Here is an 18,577-nt window from a genome sequence, read left to right on the forward strand (position 1 = left end):
ATAGGATTAAATATTGATATGAGGTAGTATATAAAGAAGCAGTGAATCTTACTTAATATCATTGGCCAGATCTTCCTCAGTGTCCTTCTTTCTCCGTGTACACATGAAAACGATGACAAGGATGATGAGGATGAGGCCCACTAAAGCACCCACTGTGGCACCAGCTATCACCCCAGCATTAGCTGCTAGTCAACAGGAACAATACATATACCATGTAAGTGGCATTTCTGTCAAATAGCTTTTTAACATATTTTTTTTAAAGTGTGAGTACAAATGTAGAAGAAAAAAAACACAAAAGAACTGCAATGATACAGTAAGGTAAATGAGTTTTCACATAAATAATGATGCATTGAGTGTCTGCTGTAGTCTTTCCATAACTGTGTTTAGTTTTCTCTTTTGATTATGTTACCATGTTACTCTTTTTACAAATATTCATATATCAAATATGTAATAGTTTATGGGAATGTGGAATGAGTTGCGTGGAATTTTTAAAGAGTGGGAAATTTAAAAGGCATACTGTCTTAAAAGACATACTGGTGTTTTGCATAATTGTCTACCAGGCTTGCTGGAATTTTTGACCACTCTTCCATGCAATATTCTTTCAGTTGCAAGATATTTGAGGGTTTTCTTGCATGTACTGCCTGTTTCAAATCCCTCCAGAACATTTCAATGGGATTCAAAGCCGGCGTTGACTAGGCCATTCCGTAACCCTTCATTTAATATTTTTTAGCCATTCCTGGTGGATTTGCTAGTGTGCTTAGGATAATTATCCTGTTGAAAGGTCCACTTTCAGTTCAACTACAACTTTCAGAGAGATAGCCTCACATTATCTTCAAGCACTCTTTGGTATGATGCAGAATTCATAGTTGAATCAATGAAGGCAAGCTGTCCAGTCCTTGAGACAGCGAAGCAACCCCAAACCATAACATTTCCACCACCGTGCTTCATTGTTGGTATAAGGTGCTTCTCCTGAAAAGCTGTCTTTGGTCAGTGCCAAACATGTCTGCTATTACTGTGGCCAAACAACTCTATCTTTGATTCATCTGTGCGGTGTGCATTATTCCAAAAAGCCTGGTCATTGCCTATATGCTCACTGACAAACTGTAGTCTTGCAAAGTCCTTTTCCTGGCACACCTCCCATGTAGGTCAAATTTGTGCAATCTCTTTCTGATCATAGAAGCATGCACTTTGACACCAACAGCTGCAAGACTTACTAACAGATCCTGTATTGAAATTATGAGGTTCTGGAACACTTATTTTTGCATCAGACGATCTACTCTTAGGCTCAATTTGCTAGGACGGCCAGTCCTGGACAAATTGCCAGTCGTTTGAAATCTGCGCCATTTGTAGATGATTTACAGCGGAATGATTTAAAATAAGTTGGAGATCTTTTTAAATCCCTTTCCAGACTCACAGGCATCCAGAACCTTTTTTTTCTGAAGGCCTTACAGTACGCTTTAGATCTTGGCATGATGACACCACACACCTCAATAGCAAAGGGAACACCAGACACTAGATATGGGAGGGGTATAAATAGGACAGATTCCACCAGCACTCCCTAAGCAGGTTCTAATCACTGACACACAATCTTCAACACCTGATTCTAATTTTATGGATATGAAGGTGTGATAAATGTAGGGGTGTACTTACTTTTTCCAGGTGACTAATCAGTTTTTTTGTTCATTTAAATTGTGAAAATTACAAAATGTCAATTTTAGCTGTCATTTGATAGTGTATCACATTTATTAATAGTCACTGTTTCAAAGAGGATCAAATGTTTGTTTGTCCAACTATGTCAAAAAACCAACAATTTCTATGGGGTGTACTTAATGTTTTTCACATGACTGTACCTACAGAAATGCACAATTATAAATAATTGCAGTAGGTGGTCTGAATGTTTTGTAATAGAACAAAATACCATCCATGGCATTTAACGTCTGTGAGTATCTGGCGCTTTTTTGACACAACGGTTTGGTTTGATGAGAAAGTAAAACATACAGGACAAAATAAAATCCAACATGCAAACAGATAGACAGTAAGACTTACAGGTGATGACCTCCAAGTTGATGTAACACTTGGCCTCCCCTGCGGAGTTGGAGGCTGTGCACTCGTACTTCCCTGACATGTTGCTACTCAGGTTATTCAGCTTCAGTGTGCCAGTAACCTGATCTGAAAGGGAACACAAGTTCATGCAATATCTGGGTGATCATTCCATCTTGTGTATGCTGGGTAAACCGAGTGCATTATATTTGATAAAAATAAGCATTACAGTACAATCGGGTTCACTAGTATTCACAATCTGTATGAGGAACTTACTTAGCATGGGAGAGAAGAAGAACTCAGAGGTTGGGCTGGTTTTAGACCACTTGTATATGGGTACAGGTTTGCCAGAGCTGGACAAGCAGGTGAGTGTCACATTAGCTTTGACTTCTGGCTTTCCCTGCAGCTTACAAATGGGCGTGGCAGGAGGAACTGCAAGATACAGGGAGACAAACGATAACATTAAGATAAAAATAGAATTTGAGCACTAAATCATGTTCAGAATATATTATCAGGTGTGGATAAATCACTAGCCCAGGCACACAGACAAGCAGATTTGTTGTATGGGTTATTACATTTTTATTTGTAAACAAGCAGAAAATGAAAAAAAGAAACTGAATCCTTAAAAAAACCTTACAAATCATTAAAAAAATAATTACTGACTTGCGCAAAGAAAAAGCTTTCATTTTGTATGTATGTCTATGTGCTTCAAGGTGATGTAACACACATTGTTGCTGTAACTATAGCACGTGCTTTCAAATCTCATTGTCTGCTGCATTACACAGATCAGTAGAGACACAAGAATGGTGGAACGATTTTTACTAGGCATATTAATTAGCATGCAAAGATAACAGACAACCTTTTCATAACAGGAACAAGCAGGTGAATGTGAAAACACTGATCAAATCAAGCAAGATAAAGTGCAGCACTAAGCTGTCATATAACTCTTCTGCTAGCACAACCTGCATTCACATCATGAGCGACAAAAAATAAAGATGGCAGCCAGATTCAAATAATGTCTTTTATGTGTGATGCGAGGACAGAACCACATCTCATACCCAAAACGCTGGCCAATGACTTGCTCGTAAGCATGTTGTACTACTTTATAAACGTTGCTAGAAGAAGATGATAACCATACATTTGTTCATTTCCACTAGTCTATATTAAACGGGTCATCACACGAAAATCAAATTTTCCTTGATATTTTGACATATAAGGGGTCGTTGTACCATTAAAACATCCCGCACATTTCATAGCCTAATACCTCTTCCTCAGAACAAAAAGAGCATTTATTTAACCAAGCTACAATAACGGTTCGTTTGGATATGGCGGGATTTGCGATATCACACGGTCTAATATATTTGCATATGACTTCCCCTACAGCAAGACATTGACACCTACTTTTACATCATCACACAGTTGGCCCCGCCCACTGGGGGGTGCTCAGTCGCTGAAAGCAGTTATGCGCATGTTATGGCAGGGGGCACTGATAATTATTTCATAGGCAATGATGTTAGCCAATCATAGCAGTAGGTGGTTACATTGAAGTCTTAAAGGTAAAGGACACAAAAACCGATTGCTTCAGTTAGAGACAGGGTGCAAAAAGGTCATAAATTACTCAATTCTGTATGTTTTTTTTGTGTGTGTGTGCAAAAAAACTTTAGTAATATTATAAATACACCTCAGGGAAGATAAGTTAAAAAAAAAAATCACCCCCCTTTAATGCAGTTAAATAGCAAACTAGCTGGCTATATACAGGGCTGCACAATTATGGCCAAAATGATAATCCCAATTATTTTGATCAATTTTGAGATCTTGATTATTTATCATGATTATTCATTGATTATAGGGACAACATATTTTTATTGTACTTTCACGTTTAACTAAACAGACCGCTGCTTTCACCTCCATATTGTGCTACATTCCTGCTAATGTACAAATCTTTGCATCAAATTAGACTGGTCCTTAAATTGCATCATCTCTTAGAAGCAAAATATAAATAAAATTGTATCCAAAATATAGGATAAGTAAAAATGCCATCAACCAAATGAAAATATGCATCAAATACAACAATATGCAACTAAATGAAAACAATTCAGGCGTATGCAGAAAAGGCAATAACAGTGTTTACAGGAGGAGAGACGCAAGACAATTTCTTTTAGGAGATTACAAAAATTTAGGAGCACAGTTGAAGTTTAGTGGTTTTTTTTTTATTTTTTTAAGAGATGGTAGCATTAATGTGCCACAATATAACACACAAGTAGGCATGACAAAACTTGAGCTTGTCAGTTATGACAGAATTTAGGAACATAATGCGTGATCAATAAAAGATGGTGGTTGTGAGATTGGGAAGTTGAGAGAAGCAGATGATGTTCAGTGTTACTCATCATCATAATGGCTTCTTTGCAGTATTTACACACTTGTTCAATTGACTGAAGTGATGAAAAGCAGTGTGAAAGTAACTGATGTAGATGCATTTTGGACTTCCTGTAGTTTTTATTCCGATTGTATTACACAACTCCGAACAGGTCACTCGCACTGGTGAAAATAAATATTTACTCACAGTCACACAAAGTACTTCAGTCGCAAATGTGAGTGAAATGGTCGCACTGTAGAGCCCTGAGTTTATCTGCAAAGTTTTTTCCCATTCGGCATGATGAGGTTTAATGTCCCCGACAACCTCTGTAGTGCCATTTAGCATCGTGCTAGTGTCATGATTGCCCCTCGCGCAAGCGCTGGAGCTCACAGAGAAACTGTCAGCTCGAGCGTTAAAATGCGGGTTTTGGCACTACAAAATGACGTCAGCCCTGCACCGTGCTATGTGACTGGCTGTAAGTGTAGGAAGCGCTTGATATGAGTGGAGAAAACAGCGGAGTTTTCTATGAGCGGAGGATGAACTTTAAACGTCAATATCGCAGTCGATCATGTTCATTTAATAGTGGGCAGTCAAAATCGTTATCGCGATCGATATTCGATTAATTGTGCAGCCCTAGCTATATATTATTATATTATGTAAGCTACCATGTTTTGCCTAGCCAGTTTCCAGGCAACCAAAACATGGGACCAGGTAGCACATTAGAATTTCCACTTGTCCAGTGGGCAACCTAATTTATGATTTGTACACACCTGTGTTATGTAGCATTCCTGCATAGAATGACACAAACTTAAATGCTTTACCTAAACAACAAAAAGATATATATATATATACATTGAGTATGAATATACTGTATATCTACAGTGCCTTCAAGTTATTGCAGTAACAACACTGTACACTCCATGAGCTCTAGACAAATTTAGGAACAGCACTGTTCACTGTAAATACAAAGTAAGTTTGTATGTTGCACTGTATGGACATCTTCATTTCTCTGTGTTACCTAGGCTCCTTTTGGACATAATATTAAGATGTGTCTGGATCACAAGTGTAAGTGATTCTCTTCCCTTGTACTCACCCATCACATTAAGCGTCAGCTCCTGTAAACTTCCAGAAGTCCCGACAGGTATAACTTGGCACATATATTTTCCGGAATCCGACTCAACCGTGTTATTGATGTAGATTGACAGATTGTTATTGGGCATTGGATAAACAAAGCCCACTCTGTTTGTATACTGCTCGTTGACGACAGGGTTTCTTAGATAGGAAATGATCTACAGAGAGAGAGAGAGAGAGTAAGTGAGAAAGAGAGACAAGAGAGAGACAGGCAAACAAAAAGATAAAATAAGTGAAAAGGAAACCTACACAATTCATAAAACGCAGTTGTTTCCTATTATAATGTCTGTGCCATTTCCACATCAACCCAAGGTATACCAAATGCCATGATTTGAAGACTGCTGATTACTTGGTATTAGAGATGCACCGATACTAAATTTCTCAGCTGATACGTTAATCGATTATTCAGAGTGATATCGGCTGATACCGATAACTGATACAGATAGTTCTGCCTTTTATACCTTCTTATAAATTAATAATAACTAATTTCACAATTCTGAAAGAAACGTAAATAAAAACTTTTCCATTTCAACAAGTTGTTTCACAGTAACTGGTCTCAAACATAAAACACCTTACTCAAATTAACTTTTACACATTAACTAAATTCTGAAGATTAAAGTAAGATTTCTTAACTTATTGAATGTTATTAATTCATATTAACGTTGACAGAATTCTAAAAAAACTCCTGTTAGTCTCACATTCACTCACCACAAACAAAAGCATTTCTACTTCATCAGTGACATCATATTGGTAAAATATAATATAAACTTTTTTATATATTAACATTAACTGGATATGAAATACACTACAAATATATTTTTCTGTGCAATATATAATTTTTTGTCAACTCCATTTAAATCTTTCAACGGTGTACTGGTGCTTAAATTCGGTGCAAGTAGCACGAGCAGCGCAGCAAAAAAAAAATTTGACTCGACGCCGAAACTCCCGCTTCACTGCTGCTCACTTCAGGTGTAAAATTTTTGCAGTGCAGAGCTTACAGAGATTACAAGCTGCAGTTTTGCCATCATTCCACACAAGAGACATATTCTTTACACACAGCACGAATTCAATGTGTTTTCCCACCCTCTTTTGATTGACAGGATATAATCGGCCCTGATTATCGGATGTTCCTAAACTACCGCCGATGGCAGAGAGCGTGAAAAATAGCCTTTATAGGCCGATACATAGGTGCATCTCTAGTTGGTATCATACTTGGTGTCAAAACTCATACATCAGAGTGTAATAACACTCATTTCATGTTCAGTAACACTCATCAAAAACATTATATTGCTGTATTGTAAGTTGTATTGTTTTATTGTTTATTTACAGTACCTATTTCTTGTTAGTGTTATTGCACCACTTAATTTTATATTGAGCGTTTTTAGTCTTTGCTGTTGTTACCGGGATCTCAGTACCTAGTTTCGTTCCATTCATGTAGCCCATGTTTTGGAATGACAATAAACTTCCTTGAATCCTTGAAAAAGCCGTAAGTTACCCACCACTTTGGGATCAGACAGGTAGTTCCAGCTGATGGTGGCTGAACTGAGGTCACCTCCTGAGTATGAGGCCTGAAGTACTACCGTCTGCCCCTGAATCACCACCACATTCATCTGGGGCATCTGAAGCTGGGCCAGAAGACCTAAAGAAAGAGAGAGGAACAATGACATATGGGGAGATTGAGGGACAGAGAGACAGAGAATGTCTTTTTTTATAGAATAATCTTACAAAAACTGCTAGGCTGCAGCTCAATGTATAATACTGACAACAAAATACACTGATAGTGTAATAGCAATGGTTAGGAAAGTTACATGTAGAGATGATGAACAGAGTAATGTTACGTATTACATTTACATTTTAAATTTATGTAATTTGATTACAGTTACTGATGTCAATAAAATTATGTTATAAATTTATTGTTAAGAAAACAATAGTAAGTAAAATGGATTTTTAAAATAAATCATGTTTTACCCTGAAGATTTTTTCTTTAGCCCCGCATAATTCTCCACTTGGAGCGGTTTGTCACTACGTAACTGAACGTCAGTAAAACACGTAATTTTATATCTTCAGTGAACGGAGGTGAGACCAATCAGACAGGGTTTACAGGAAAAAAACGTGGAAATACTTGTGTCTTATTGGCTGACAGCTCTCAATTCTGCCAAACGCTTGCTCACACAGTCAGTGTGATGAAAAATGGATATATGCAGATGTAAATGTCTATATGAGTTCCAGTTTATGTGAACATGATATGAACAAAGCATAATGTACTTTGCATCGCATTGTAGCAGCTAGTGGTAGCATGAAACCTTAGCTGTGCCTCCCCTTGGCTAGCGACACCAAACTAGCCTAGTTACTAGTTTAAAAAAGTTTTTACATTTACATTTATTCATTTAGCAGACGCTTTTATCCAAAGCGAGTTACAAATGAGGAAATACAAGCAAAGAGATATATCAAGCGGAGAACAATACAAGTAGTGCTACCATACAAGATCCATTAATTGAGTTCTAGAAAAGCAAAGTGCGCAGAGTAGAGGTGTAAGTGCTACAGTAGGTGTTTTTATGTTTGTTTGTTTTTTTAGGATAATGTGGGGGTTGGCATTTTGGGGGTTAGTTACATGCTCACGGAACAGGTGGGTCTTTAGCTGTTTTTTGAAGATAGTGACAGATCCTGTGGTCCGGATTGAGGTTGGAAGTTCATTCCACCACTGAGGGACAGTTAGTGTGAAGGTTCTGGAAAGGGACCTTGAGCCATGCTGAGTAGGCATTTTATATTTTATCGGTCTGGTAGTCCTACAAACAGTGACCAGAGGCAAGTTTTATGGTAAATCCAACTTTTTCTGACCATGTCATACATTGACACGCACTAAAATTACTGAAAGAACTATGAGTTTCACTTTGTAATGTATTTTTGTAGTTTTGATAGGTTTTGAAAGTAACGTGGAAGTAAAGTATTTTGATTACTTTTTACATGCAGTAATCAGAAATGTAATCAGTTTACAATTTTAAAGTAGTAATTAGTAATCTGTAGTCGATTACTTTTTTTGAGTAACTTACCCAACACTGATGATGTAGCTATAATCTACCTATAATAACCAGTACAAGTGGATTTCAGAGACATTTATAAGTAATCATTACACAACTGGTTAAATTATAATGATTCTTTCAAAATCACAAAAATCTTCCTCAAATGATATTCAGAAGTAAAAATAATCTAAATTAGCCGTAGCATTGAAAACTCCCAAATGTACAGTACTGTGCAAAAGTTTTAGGCACCCTTTTTTTTTAGTACAAACGTCTGGGTTACGCATACAACCCTGTATCCTGAGAAGGGAACAAGATGTTGCGTTTAGCATAACACTATGGGAGCACCTCTCGCGCGACCGGCATCTGAAGCTTGTATAAAATCATGCCTATTTATAGGCCTGCCATGATCAGGTGACGTGGCAATTAAGCGCATCGCATGATATATATATGGCACCTGTGAACCGCACCATCAACCTCTATTATCTGAAGCAAAGACGCAATTCACAGGCCTGCCCTGGTATGACAAAGCTATGCAATGTCTCGTTCCCTTCTCAGGGAACAGGGTTACATGCGTAACCCAGACGTTCCCTTTCAAAGGGAACTTTGATGTTGCGTTTAGCATAACACTATGGGAACGAGAATACCCACTCCGTCATACCGAGGGTATGGCCTGTTCAAAAAGACCCAAACCTGAGGGTCAGTGCAAGAGACTTGTGCCCGGAGTGGAATGAATATCCAGGCTGTAATAACGAATGAATGTGTGTGGCGTAGACCACCCTGCAGCAGCACACACATCCTGTAAGGATACCACTTTGGACAAAGCCTTCACGGAGGCGACCGCCCTAGTGGAATGTGCCCTTATGCCCAGAGGCGTAGCAAGACCGCGCACCTCATAAGCAATAGAGATTGCTTCCACTATCCAATTAGAGATGTGTTGCTTTAACACAGCATCACCTCTACTGTCGCCGCCAAAGCAGACCAGAAGCTGCTCCGACTTACGCCACTGGCCGGAGCGGTGGACGTGAGTACAGAGAGCCCTTACTAGACACAGCAGGTGCATTCTCTCTTGTTCCGGTGTAGGGAATGGAGGAGGGCAGAAAGCCTGCAACACCACAGGGTGGGCAGCTGATGTAGATACTTTAGGAATATAATCCGGCATAGGATACAGGAAGGTCTTGGCTAATCCAGGGACAAAATCAAGGCAGGAAGGTGCAACAGAGAGAGCTTGTAGATCTCCTACTCACTTGAGAGATGTCAGGGCCAGCAGAAGAGCTACCTTTACAGTCAGAAGCTTCTCAGAGGCTGACTCTAAGTGCTCAAATGGGGCCCCTGACAGACCTTCCAGGACCACAGAAAGGTCCCAGGAAGGTATTTGCAGCCTGCAGATGGGCCTCAACCACGTATGAACCTCGAAGTTAGAGGATGTTGCCCCACAGAGGCTCCATCAACAGGGGCGTGGCTGGCTGAAATGGTGGCCACATAAATGCTGATTGTAGAAGGAGCCCACCCTGCTGAGAAACTTTCTTGTAAGAACTCCAGGACTGTAGCTATTGTGCAGTTCACTGGGTCTAGCTGACATTCCTCACACCACAAGACAAAAAGCCGCCACTTGAGAGCATACAATTTCCTTGTGGATGGTGCTCTAGCGTTTAACATGGTCTCTGCAACCTCAGTTGTGAGACCAGAGACTATGAGCTGGTGCCCCTCAGGGGCAAGACCCACAGTTTCCATAGTTCTGGCCGAGGGTGATAAATCAGCCCACCGGCTTGAGACAGTAGATCCACTCTAAGGGCTCAAATGGGGCACCTGACAGACCTTCAAGGACCACAGAAAGGTCCCAGGAAGGTATGCACAGCCTGCTGATGGGGCTCAGCTGCCTGACACCATGCATAAACCTCAAAGTTAGAGGATGTTGCCCCACAGAGGCTCCATCAACAGGGGTGTGCTTGGCCGAAATGGCGGCCACGTAAACCCTGACTGTACAAGGACCCCCCCCCCCGAGAAACGTTCATGTAAGAACTCCAGGACTGTAGCTATTGCACAGTTCACTGAGTCTACAGTGGATCCCTGCGGATGGGAGTCTCACAAGAAGTGCCATCTAGCAGGGATATTATTTCTGAGAACCATATTCGAACTGGCCAATAAGGTGCTACTAGCAGCAGACATAGACTGTCTTGGCGAACTCTTGCTGTAACTTGTGGGAGCAGAGTGACTGGGGGAAAAGCGTACAGATGTCACCTCGGCCACATGTGGACTATGGCGTCCAGCCCTAATTGTGCGGGAGTAGTGAGGGTGAACCCCAGCGGGCCATGTGTTGTCTCCTCAGAGGCGAACACATGCAGTCCCACTTGGCCAAACCTCGCCATATGGACTCCACCACTTGTGGAGCCACCAATTCCTGGGCCTCAGCCCCTGCCTCAACAGGATGTCTGCCCCCATATTCCCAGAATGTACATTGCACTCACTGACAAACTTTCCTTCTGCCCAGAGAAGAATTAGTTGCACCTGTCTGAACAGGGGGCGCAGACATAATCCTCCCTGGTGGTCAATATATGAGACCACCGCTGTGTTGTCTGTAAAAACATGGTGACCTCTCAATTGAGGAAGAAGGAATTTCAGTGCTAGTAATATGGCCCACATTTCTAGACAATTTATATGCCGCTCCAAATGATGGCCGCTCCAGACACCTTGAGCTGGACAGCTGTCTAAGACCGTGCTCCAGCCTGTGAGGGAGGTGTCTGTCATTACCGTCTTGCGCTAAGGAGACACCCCTAGAGGGTGACCCAAGGCTAGAAACCAGGGACACTCAAATTCTCATAGCAAGTAGGCATCGCTGTATGACACTGATTACTCTCAGAAGTTTCGTCCTTGGATGAAACCCCCAATTTTTCAGCCACCGCTGAACGGTCTCCTGTGCAATAGGCCCATAAGTTCCAAAAGTCTCCCAAGATCCAGCTTTGATCTTGCTCAGTGTTCATAGGATTGACCCTACGCAGGTTGGGGATAGAAACGCCCTCATCGTAGTAGAACCCTTATAACCCCTAGAAAAGTTGTCCATTGCACTGGGGAAAGCATACTTTTCTGAGGTTCAACCTGAGCCCCAAGCTCTTCATGTGGGCGAGAACAACATTGGGGATTGGCCGGCTACCATACTCGCCTTCTGTGTCTCCCTTGCACTCCCTTGGAACTGGTTGAATGCCGCCATATGTGGAGCTCACTCAGCAGGTCTGCTTGGTAGGCCTGTAACACTGTCATTGTCTGCAGTGACCCACAAGCAAGACTACTACTGCATAGGCCTTGCCCACCAATGCCACAGTGGCCTTACACGATGGCTTGGATGGCAAAGCCAGTCCCCCTAAATTATCTGCCGTCGATGGAGAAAGGTAGCTTGCAAGCGCCTCCTCCAGCCTTAGCATAGCTAAATAGCTATGCCGTTCATTCCCCATAATGGCCGAATAATCCAACATCGTGGGGTTATAAATACGGCTTACGCATGGTTTTCCCACAGAAGCCTGATATTTTGTCATGCACTTCTGGAAGAAAGGGGAGTTTTCTGCAGTGTGAGAGACTTACTTTCACTGGGGAGAAAAAAGCTCATCCAGCCATAGTAATCACTTCAAGCAGCTCTTTATATGCTGGTCTCAGTTTTTAGTACACCATTCTGACTCTTTGGAGTCAGAGAAGAATTATTACTATTTTTTGTGTGTGTGTTTTTTTCCCTTTTGGCTTAACATAGTGGAAGGAGGAGTCGCGATGCGAGCTCTAAAATCCCGTGGAGAGCCGAACCCGGAAGACAGAGCAAGAGATAGAGCAGCGCTCGTTTCCGGCTCCTCTTCCAGATCCATAAGAGATCCCCCAAACCTGAGACCCAGATCTGCAAGGCTCTGAAAACCCAACTTGCTTTGGCTTCCGAGAAGAGTGCGAGTCGTGAGCAGAGCTGCCTGATGTAGGCATTACAATGAGCAGCCTCTCGAGGCTGCCATCGCATGCTCTACCCATAAACACTTCACCCAGAAAGTGTGCACTATTCCCCGTGTTGAAACAGGAGCAAGCCGTAACACACTTCCTGAATTCTCTCACTCATACTTTTCTCTCTCGCTCATTCCTTTTTTCTTTTTTTTTCCTTCTCTTTTTTTAAAGGTATAGAAAAGTTCTGAGATTTTGAGAAAAGACAGAGAGGAAATTAAGCATCTTTTTGTTTCTTTACACACACAACCGACATGCAGTCTTATCTTATTGAAGATAATAAGGCTGATGGCGCAGTTCACAGGTGACATATTTATATCACGCGACACGCTTAATTGCCACGTCACCTGATTATGGCAGGCCTATAAATAGGCATGATTTTACACAGGCTTCAGATGCGCTTCAGATGCAGCGGAAGGCGCTCCCATAGTGTTATGCTAAATGCAACGTTGAAGTTCCCTTTGAAAGGGAACTCTGTTATAGATTTTTTATGTTATGACTTCTACATTATCGAGTCAGTACAAAAAACATTTTGGATTCCCAAACATTAGCTTCCCAGCACAAAATTAATGTTACAGAAAAATTAATGAATGTCATTAAAGAAAGCAGCATGTTACGTTAGAGACCACTTTTCAGACAAAAAGCACAATGAAGGCTGCTGGGTTTTGTTGCAAAAATAAGAGTCAAGTGTGACAGTCAAAGTCTCCAAAAGAACTGTGGCTGGTTCTGCAAGATGCTCAATAAAACTTACAGCTCATTTCCTTATAAAACTGCACTAATTGTACCAGAGACTAATATTTTTATTTTTTTGTCACACCAAATATTAACTTTGTTTCATTTACTACGGTTTTAAAAATTGACAGTCTATTTTCTGAAATCTGATAACGACACTGCAACAACAACAAGCATGGGATTCAAGCTGTGCTGTTGATTGTGATGTATTGCCTTGCTAAAAAGGTAATTGAGAAAACACTAGAGAAGAGACGAGCAGTGATAGCAGTGGTGGTAAAGCTAGACTTAAAGTAAGCAAATGGATTTTATCAACTATCGCTGAGATGACTGAGACGAACGCGCGCACAAGCTTCTCTCTGCACTGTTTTCCTGTGTGAACAATGCCCAGCCCGCTTAATCAACTTGATATTTTTAACTATACATTTCCAGTTCCCGCTGTATTTTGTCCTCAGCATAAATACTTAATAAGACCTGAACATCGTCGTTGGTCCATTGGTTGTATTTGTTAAGAAACTCCATTGTATTGATTCGAATTCTAATTAACATCCGTCACCATACGCACCATAACAGACTTTTAAAAATGGTGGTTAAAAAAAAATGCTGCATGCATTCAACCAATCAGCATGTTCAGTGCCCAAGTCCCACCCCCCAAAGTTCCTGGCTTTTGAAAAAGTACCACCTCCCAAGTAGGGACTTTGCGAGGGCTAAACATTTTTTCCGGAACCTAATTTAGACCCTCGTCTCTGCGCTGGAAACACACAGAATACCTCCAAAAGTCCCTAGTTCGTGGGGAAAGTTTCTGTGGTGGAAAAGCGGCATGTGTATACTTGTGCATTAAAGATTTACAGGATTATCATGGTCTGTGCAAATAATATTCACAAAAACCACAATTAATTAGCTGTAAGATTTTTATGTTATTCATTATTTGTTATACATTCTTATGGTTTTCTGTGAAATGAGATAAACATAAAAATGTACATACATTGCTATTTCAATCTTCCCTAATGTGCATTAAAAATAAGGTATTGTATTACACATCAATCACCTCATGAGGGCAGCACATAGTCAACTCATCTCAGCTTTCCTGGCATCACATGCTCACAATGCTTTCCTGTGACTATATCGCTAATGTATTTAAGATAACATTCAGTCTAGGGACAAGTATGGTTTCAGACATATTTCTGTGTGAAGAGATGTGTGTGGATATGAGTGTATATTGAATGTATGTCTGAAAACTCAGAGCCAAAACAGACAACCCCCCCCCCCCCCACCCCCAAAAGAGAGAATACCTGTTCTGAATATGTATAACGTAAACTAGTACAAAATGATGAACCTCTTTTATTCTCTCCAATACATTTAATTTATTTAAATCAAAGCAGCTGCCTTAGAGATCACCACTTGATTTGAAACACCTGAGACAAACATACAGTGCATACACACTATACTAATACTGGCACAACAGCCTCGATTCTTCACGGGATGGATTCCACAAAGAGTTGGACACATTCCACTGAGATTCATGTTGACATGACAGCATCACATAAATGAGTGGAAGCTGATGTGGTCGTCTTCTGCTGTCGCCTATACACCGTAAGGTTCAACATGTAGTTTGTGGCATGCTTTTTTGCTCACTACAGTTGCCAAGAGTGGTTATTTGAGTTACTGTAGCCTTGCTGTCAGCTCAAACCAGTCTGGCCATTATCCTCTGACCACTCTCATCAACAAGGCATTTCTGCCTATATAGAACTGACACTTACTTACTGGGTGGTTTTTTTGCACCATTCTGTATAAACTGTGTAAAGAAACTGTTCTGTGTGAAGATCAAAGAGGAGATCAGCAATTTCTGAAATAATCAAGCACATCTAGCACCAACAACCATGCCAGAGTCAAAGCCACTGTCAAAGTCACATCCTGATGTTTGATGTGAACATTACTTTAAGTTCTTGACCTGTATCTGCATGATTTTATGCAATTTACTGCTGCCACATGATTATTTGATTGGAAAACTGCATAAATGAGCAGGTTTACAGGTGTTCCTAATAAAGTGGCTGGTGAGTGTATAATACAAATTTTGCCCATCCAAAATATATCTTTTCATGTACAAAATGTTATAAAGCTTATCCAAGAGAAGCATTCTTTTTATATATATATATATATATATATACATTCATGTTTTATACAAGGCAAATTCATTCTTAGTCGAGGGAAGGTGACTCACACTGCTGACTCAGAGGTAGACGTGTCACCTGCCACAATAAGACAGGAGTCATAATCCTGCCAATTTGTAAGTAAGCAGAGTGTCAAAACAGGAGAGAAAACTCTATATGACAGCAGGAGTAACACTGATTCGACAGTGAAAAGTCAAGTGCAAGACATCTGGCTAATCCTAAAGCTACTAATGATCATCCATTATCACAGCTCTCTAATGATACATCACATCAGTCTGAGTGCTAATCTAATTTACTCCAGTCTATCACATTAGCTTATCTAATGACCTGCAAAATGACTTTTCGCATTGCAAGTTCATTCTCAAATTACTTTCAGGGTGGAAGCCAAAACATGTTGTGTTTATTTTATGGGATTTGCCCTTATCCAGGGCAACCTATATTTATACAACTGAGCGTTAAGGGCCTTGCCCAGGGGCCCAACAGTGGTAGCTTGGCAGTGCTGAGGCTTGAACTCCTGACCTTCTGATCAGTAACCAAGAGCCTTTAACTACTGAGCTACCACTGCCTCTGTGAGAGCCACTATTATTAATCACATACTTGTTTAACTGTGCCAACTACATACAGCAAGAAAACAGGGAAATAAATCAATTGTCTGATGTCTTGTTATATTAATAACCTTTAGGACAGTGGTTCTCAAATCCATGTTTAGTTACAATGGTGAAAATATAAAGTTATGTTTATTATTGCGTTATGCTCATTAGCCTGTTCAAGTAGTCACTTTAATTGAATGTGTTTAAACCAAACCTCAATAAGCAATTAAGTCAGCCTACAAATAATGTCAAATTGGACTGAATGGGATCTGTCGGTTGAAGGTTCCGGAATAAAAAGCTTTATGACTTCAATAAATAACCAATATAGTGTACACATTTAAATAATGAATCTCATATTTGAACAGATGGATTACGTTCATAAAATAATTCTGTAATCGGGAGTCTGTAAAATATATTTTACAGATATAAGCCTCCCTGGCTGCAAAAAGAACCCCTGCTTTAGGATAGTCTTGGAAGAAAATAAGGACTAGGGTATCAGTTTAGATCTACAGCTCACAGCTAGACATCTGTCTAAATGAAGAGGCAGTACAAAGGTTTTAATATCTGTTTGAGTGTATGGGTATAAGGTAATGGTTCATGTAGTGATACAGCACAATATTGAATCACAGTACCACTGACAAAGTGAAAAAACTATGTATTGATTCACAATTAATTATAAACCTCTCAAAAAGTATCCACTGTGGGATTATATTTCAATTGTTTAAATATATATACACAACATATACACTTATTAGCCATAACATTAAAACCACAGACAGGTGAAGTGAGTAACATTGATTATCTCAATGCAATGCCACATGTCAAGAGGAGGGATATATTAGGCAGCAAGTGAACAGTCAGTTCCCAAAGTTGATGTGTTGGAAGCAGGAATAATGGTTAAGCGTAAGGATCTGAGCGACTCTGACAAGAGCCAAATTGTGATGGCTAGACGACTGGGTCAGAGCATCTCCAAAAACAGCAGGTCTTGTGGTGTTCCTGGATAGGCAGTGGTTAGTACCTACCAAAAATGGTCCAAGGAAAGACAACTGGTGAATTGGTGACAGGCTCATTGATGCACATGGGGAGTGACACTGCAACACCGCAAAAATTGTTCAAGAATAGTTTGAGGATTGACTTCATCGTGATATGCACTATATACCACCATATTGTATCCTAAAACCTGGATGTTTCTGCAATGAAGTTGAGACTTTGATTAGTCTTCCAACAACATTATGACCCCAGTTAATTTACAAAGGTTTTTTTGTGATCTGAAATATATAGCGCTATTCTATTCTATTTTAAAATATCTATGGGTGACAAATTAAAGGAAAAAGCCTGTGGCTCTGTTATGTTGTAGAGGACATATTGCCGGTAGGGTTTGACTTTGATTGATAAGCTTTACCCAACGATGAAACATTTGTAAATAATATGCTATGGACTTCAATGTCACCAGGTCTTAACCCAATGAAACAATGTCACCAGGTCTTAACCCAATGAAACATTAATTGGTCATTTTCAGATCAATGATTAGACAGTGATCTATGCCACAATGAACAAAACACCCACTGAGAGGGAATTTCTTAGAAGAACAGCATTGACCTCTCTAGCACAATTCCAGAGACTTTTAGAAGCTAGACCAAGTTGCACTGAAGCTGTTCTGGCAACACCCAACACCTTAATGGTGCACTTTATTCTACTTTTACTGTAACAGTAGATTATATACAGTCCAGCAGATAGTATTGTGATAACAGAGCATTAAAGATACAATAATCAATAATACAATACATTATATCCTGTGTACAATACTGTATACATATATTGTATGTGAGAGATGGACAGTTCTCCTGTCCTAATTGTAGCAGCAGTACAGATCAGAGTTATAAACTCTAACAGAAAAAAAGGAATATGAGAAGCAGTGTATGAGTGGCTAGAGGAGTGCTTTGATGGCCATTTTATACACACACACACACACACACACAGGAGTTCGTCCATCGATTTCGACGAAGACCGAAGTTTCCATTTCCGCCTCCATTATGGAGAACACAAACTGGAACTGTTTAACACTTAAAATAACACTTTTTTTCAGTAATCTCAGATTCAAGAACCACTTGCAGAGAACCTTACTACTTCTAGTAGTATCTCCACCCATATGAATTCATATAAATTCATAGGGGTGCCAATAATTGCTGTGCACTTATATATAACAAAGATATTTTTGGGGGATAAACCTGTGTTTTGTTTGCATTTGTTTGATATCCATGCGAGCAGAGTATGTTTGTGAAATTTTTGAACAAAAGATCAAAAGGTTAAACAATAAAGGCAATTCTTCATTTCTGGCATTTGGCAGACACCCTTATCCAGACCAACTTACATTTACCTCATTTATACAACTGAGCAGTTGAGGGCCTTGCTCAAGGGCCCAACAGTGGAAGCTTGGCAGTGCTGGGACTTGAACATACAACCTTCTGATCAGTAGTCCAACATCTTAACCACTCAGCTACCACTGCCCTAATTTTTTACAGCCTTCTTTGCTCATATTTACCAAGGGTGCCAATATTAGTGGCGGGCACTGTA

At 40.1% G+C, this 18,577-nt stretch overlaps 1 protein-coding gene across 3 annotated transcripts in view; it reads right to left on the reverse strand.

Annotated features, from left to right (window-relative positions):
* esama (endothelial cell adhesion molecule a) overlaps positions 1-18,577 on the reverse strand; it is a 53,882-nt gene that overhangs the window by 2,311 nt on the left and 32,994 nt on the right. For 2 of the 3 annotated variants that reach the window (XM_053645170.1, XM_053645173.1), the window contains exons 2-6: positions 7,027-7,166; positions 5,490-5,685; positions 2,317-2,472; positions 2,047-2,169; positions 53-185 (exon numbers count right to left, since the gene is read on the reverse strand). In XM_053645170.1, the coding sequence (XP_053501145.1) occupies positions 53-185; positions 2,047-2,169; positions 2,317-2,472; positions 5,490-5,685; positions 7,027-7,166 (748 nt within the window). The remainder of the gene's footprint in view (positions 1-52; positions 186-2,046; positions 2,170-2,316; positions 2,473-5,489; positions 5,686-7,026; positions 7,167-18,577) is intronic. The other variant, XM_053645172.1, reaches the window with a different exon arrangement.

The sequence above is a fragment of the Ictalurus furcatus genome, chromosome 16 (assembly GCF_023375685.1).
Source record: "Ictalurus furcatus strain D&B chromosome 16, Billie_1.0, whole genome shotgun sequence".
Lineage (NCBI taxonomy): Eukaryota > Metazoa > Chordata > Actinopteri > Siluriformes > Ictaluridae > Ictalurus > Ictalurus furcatus.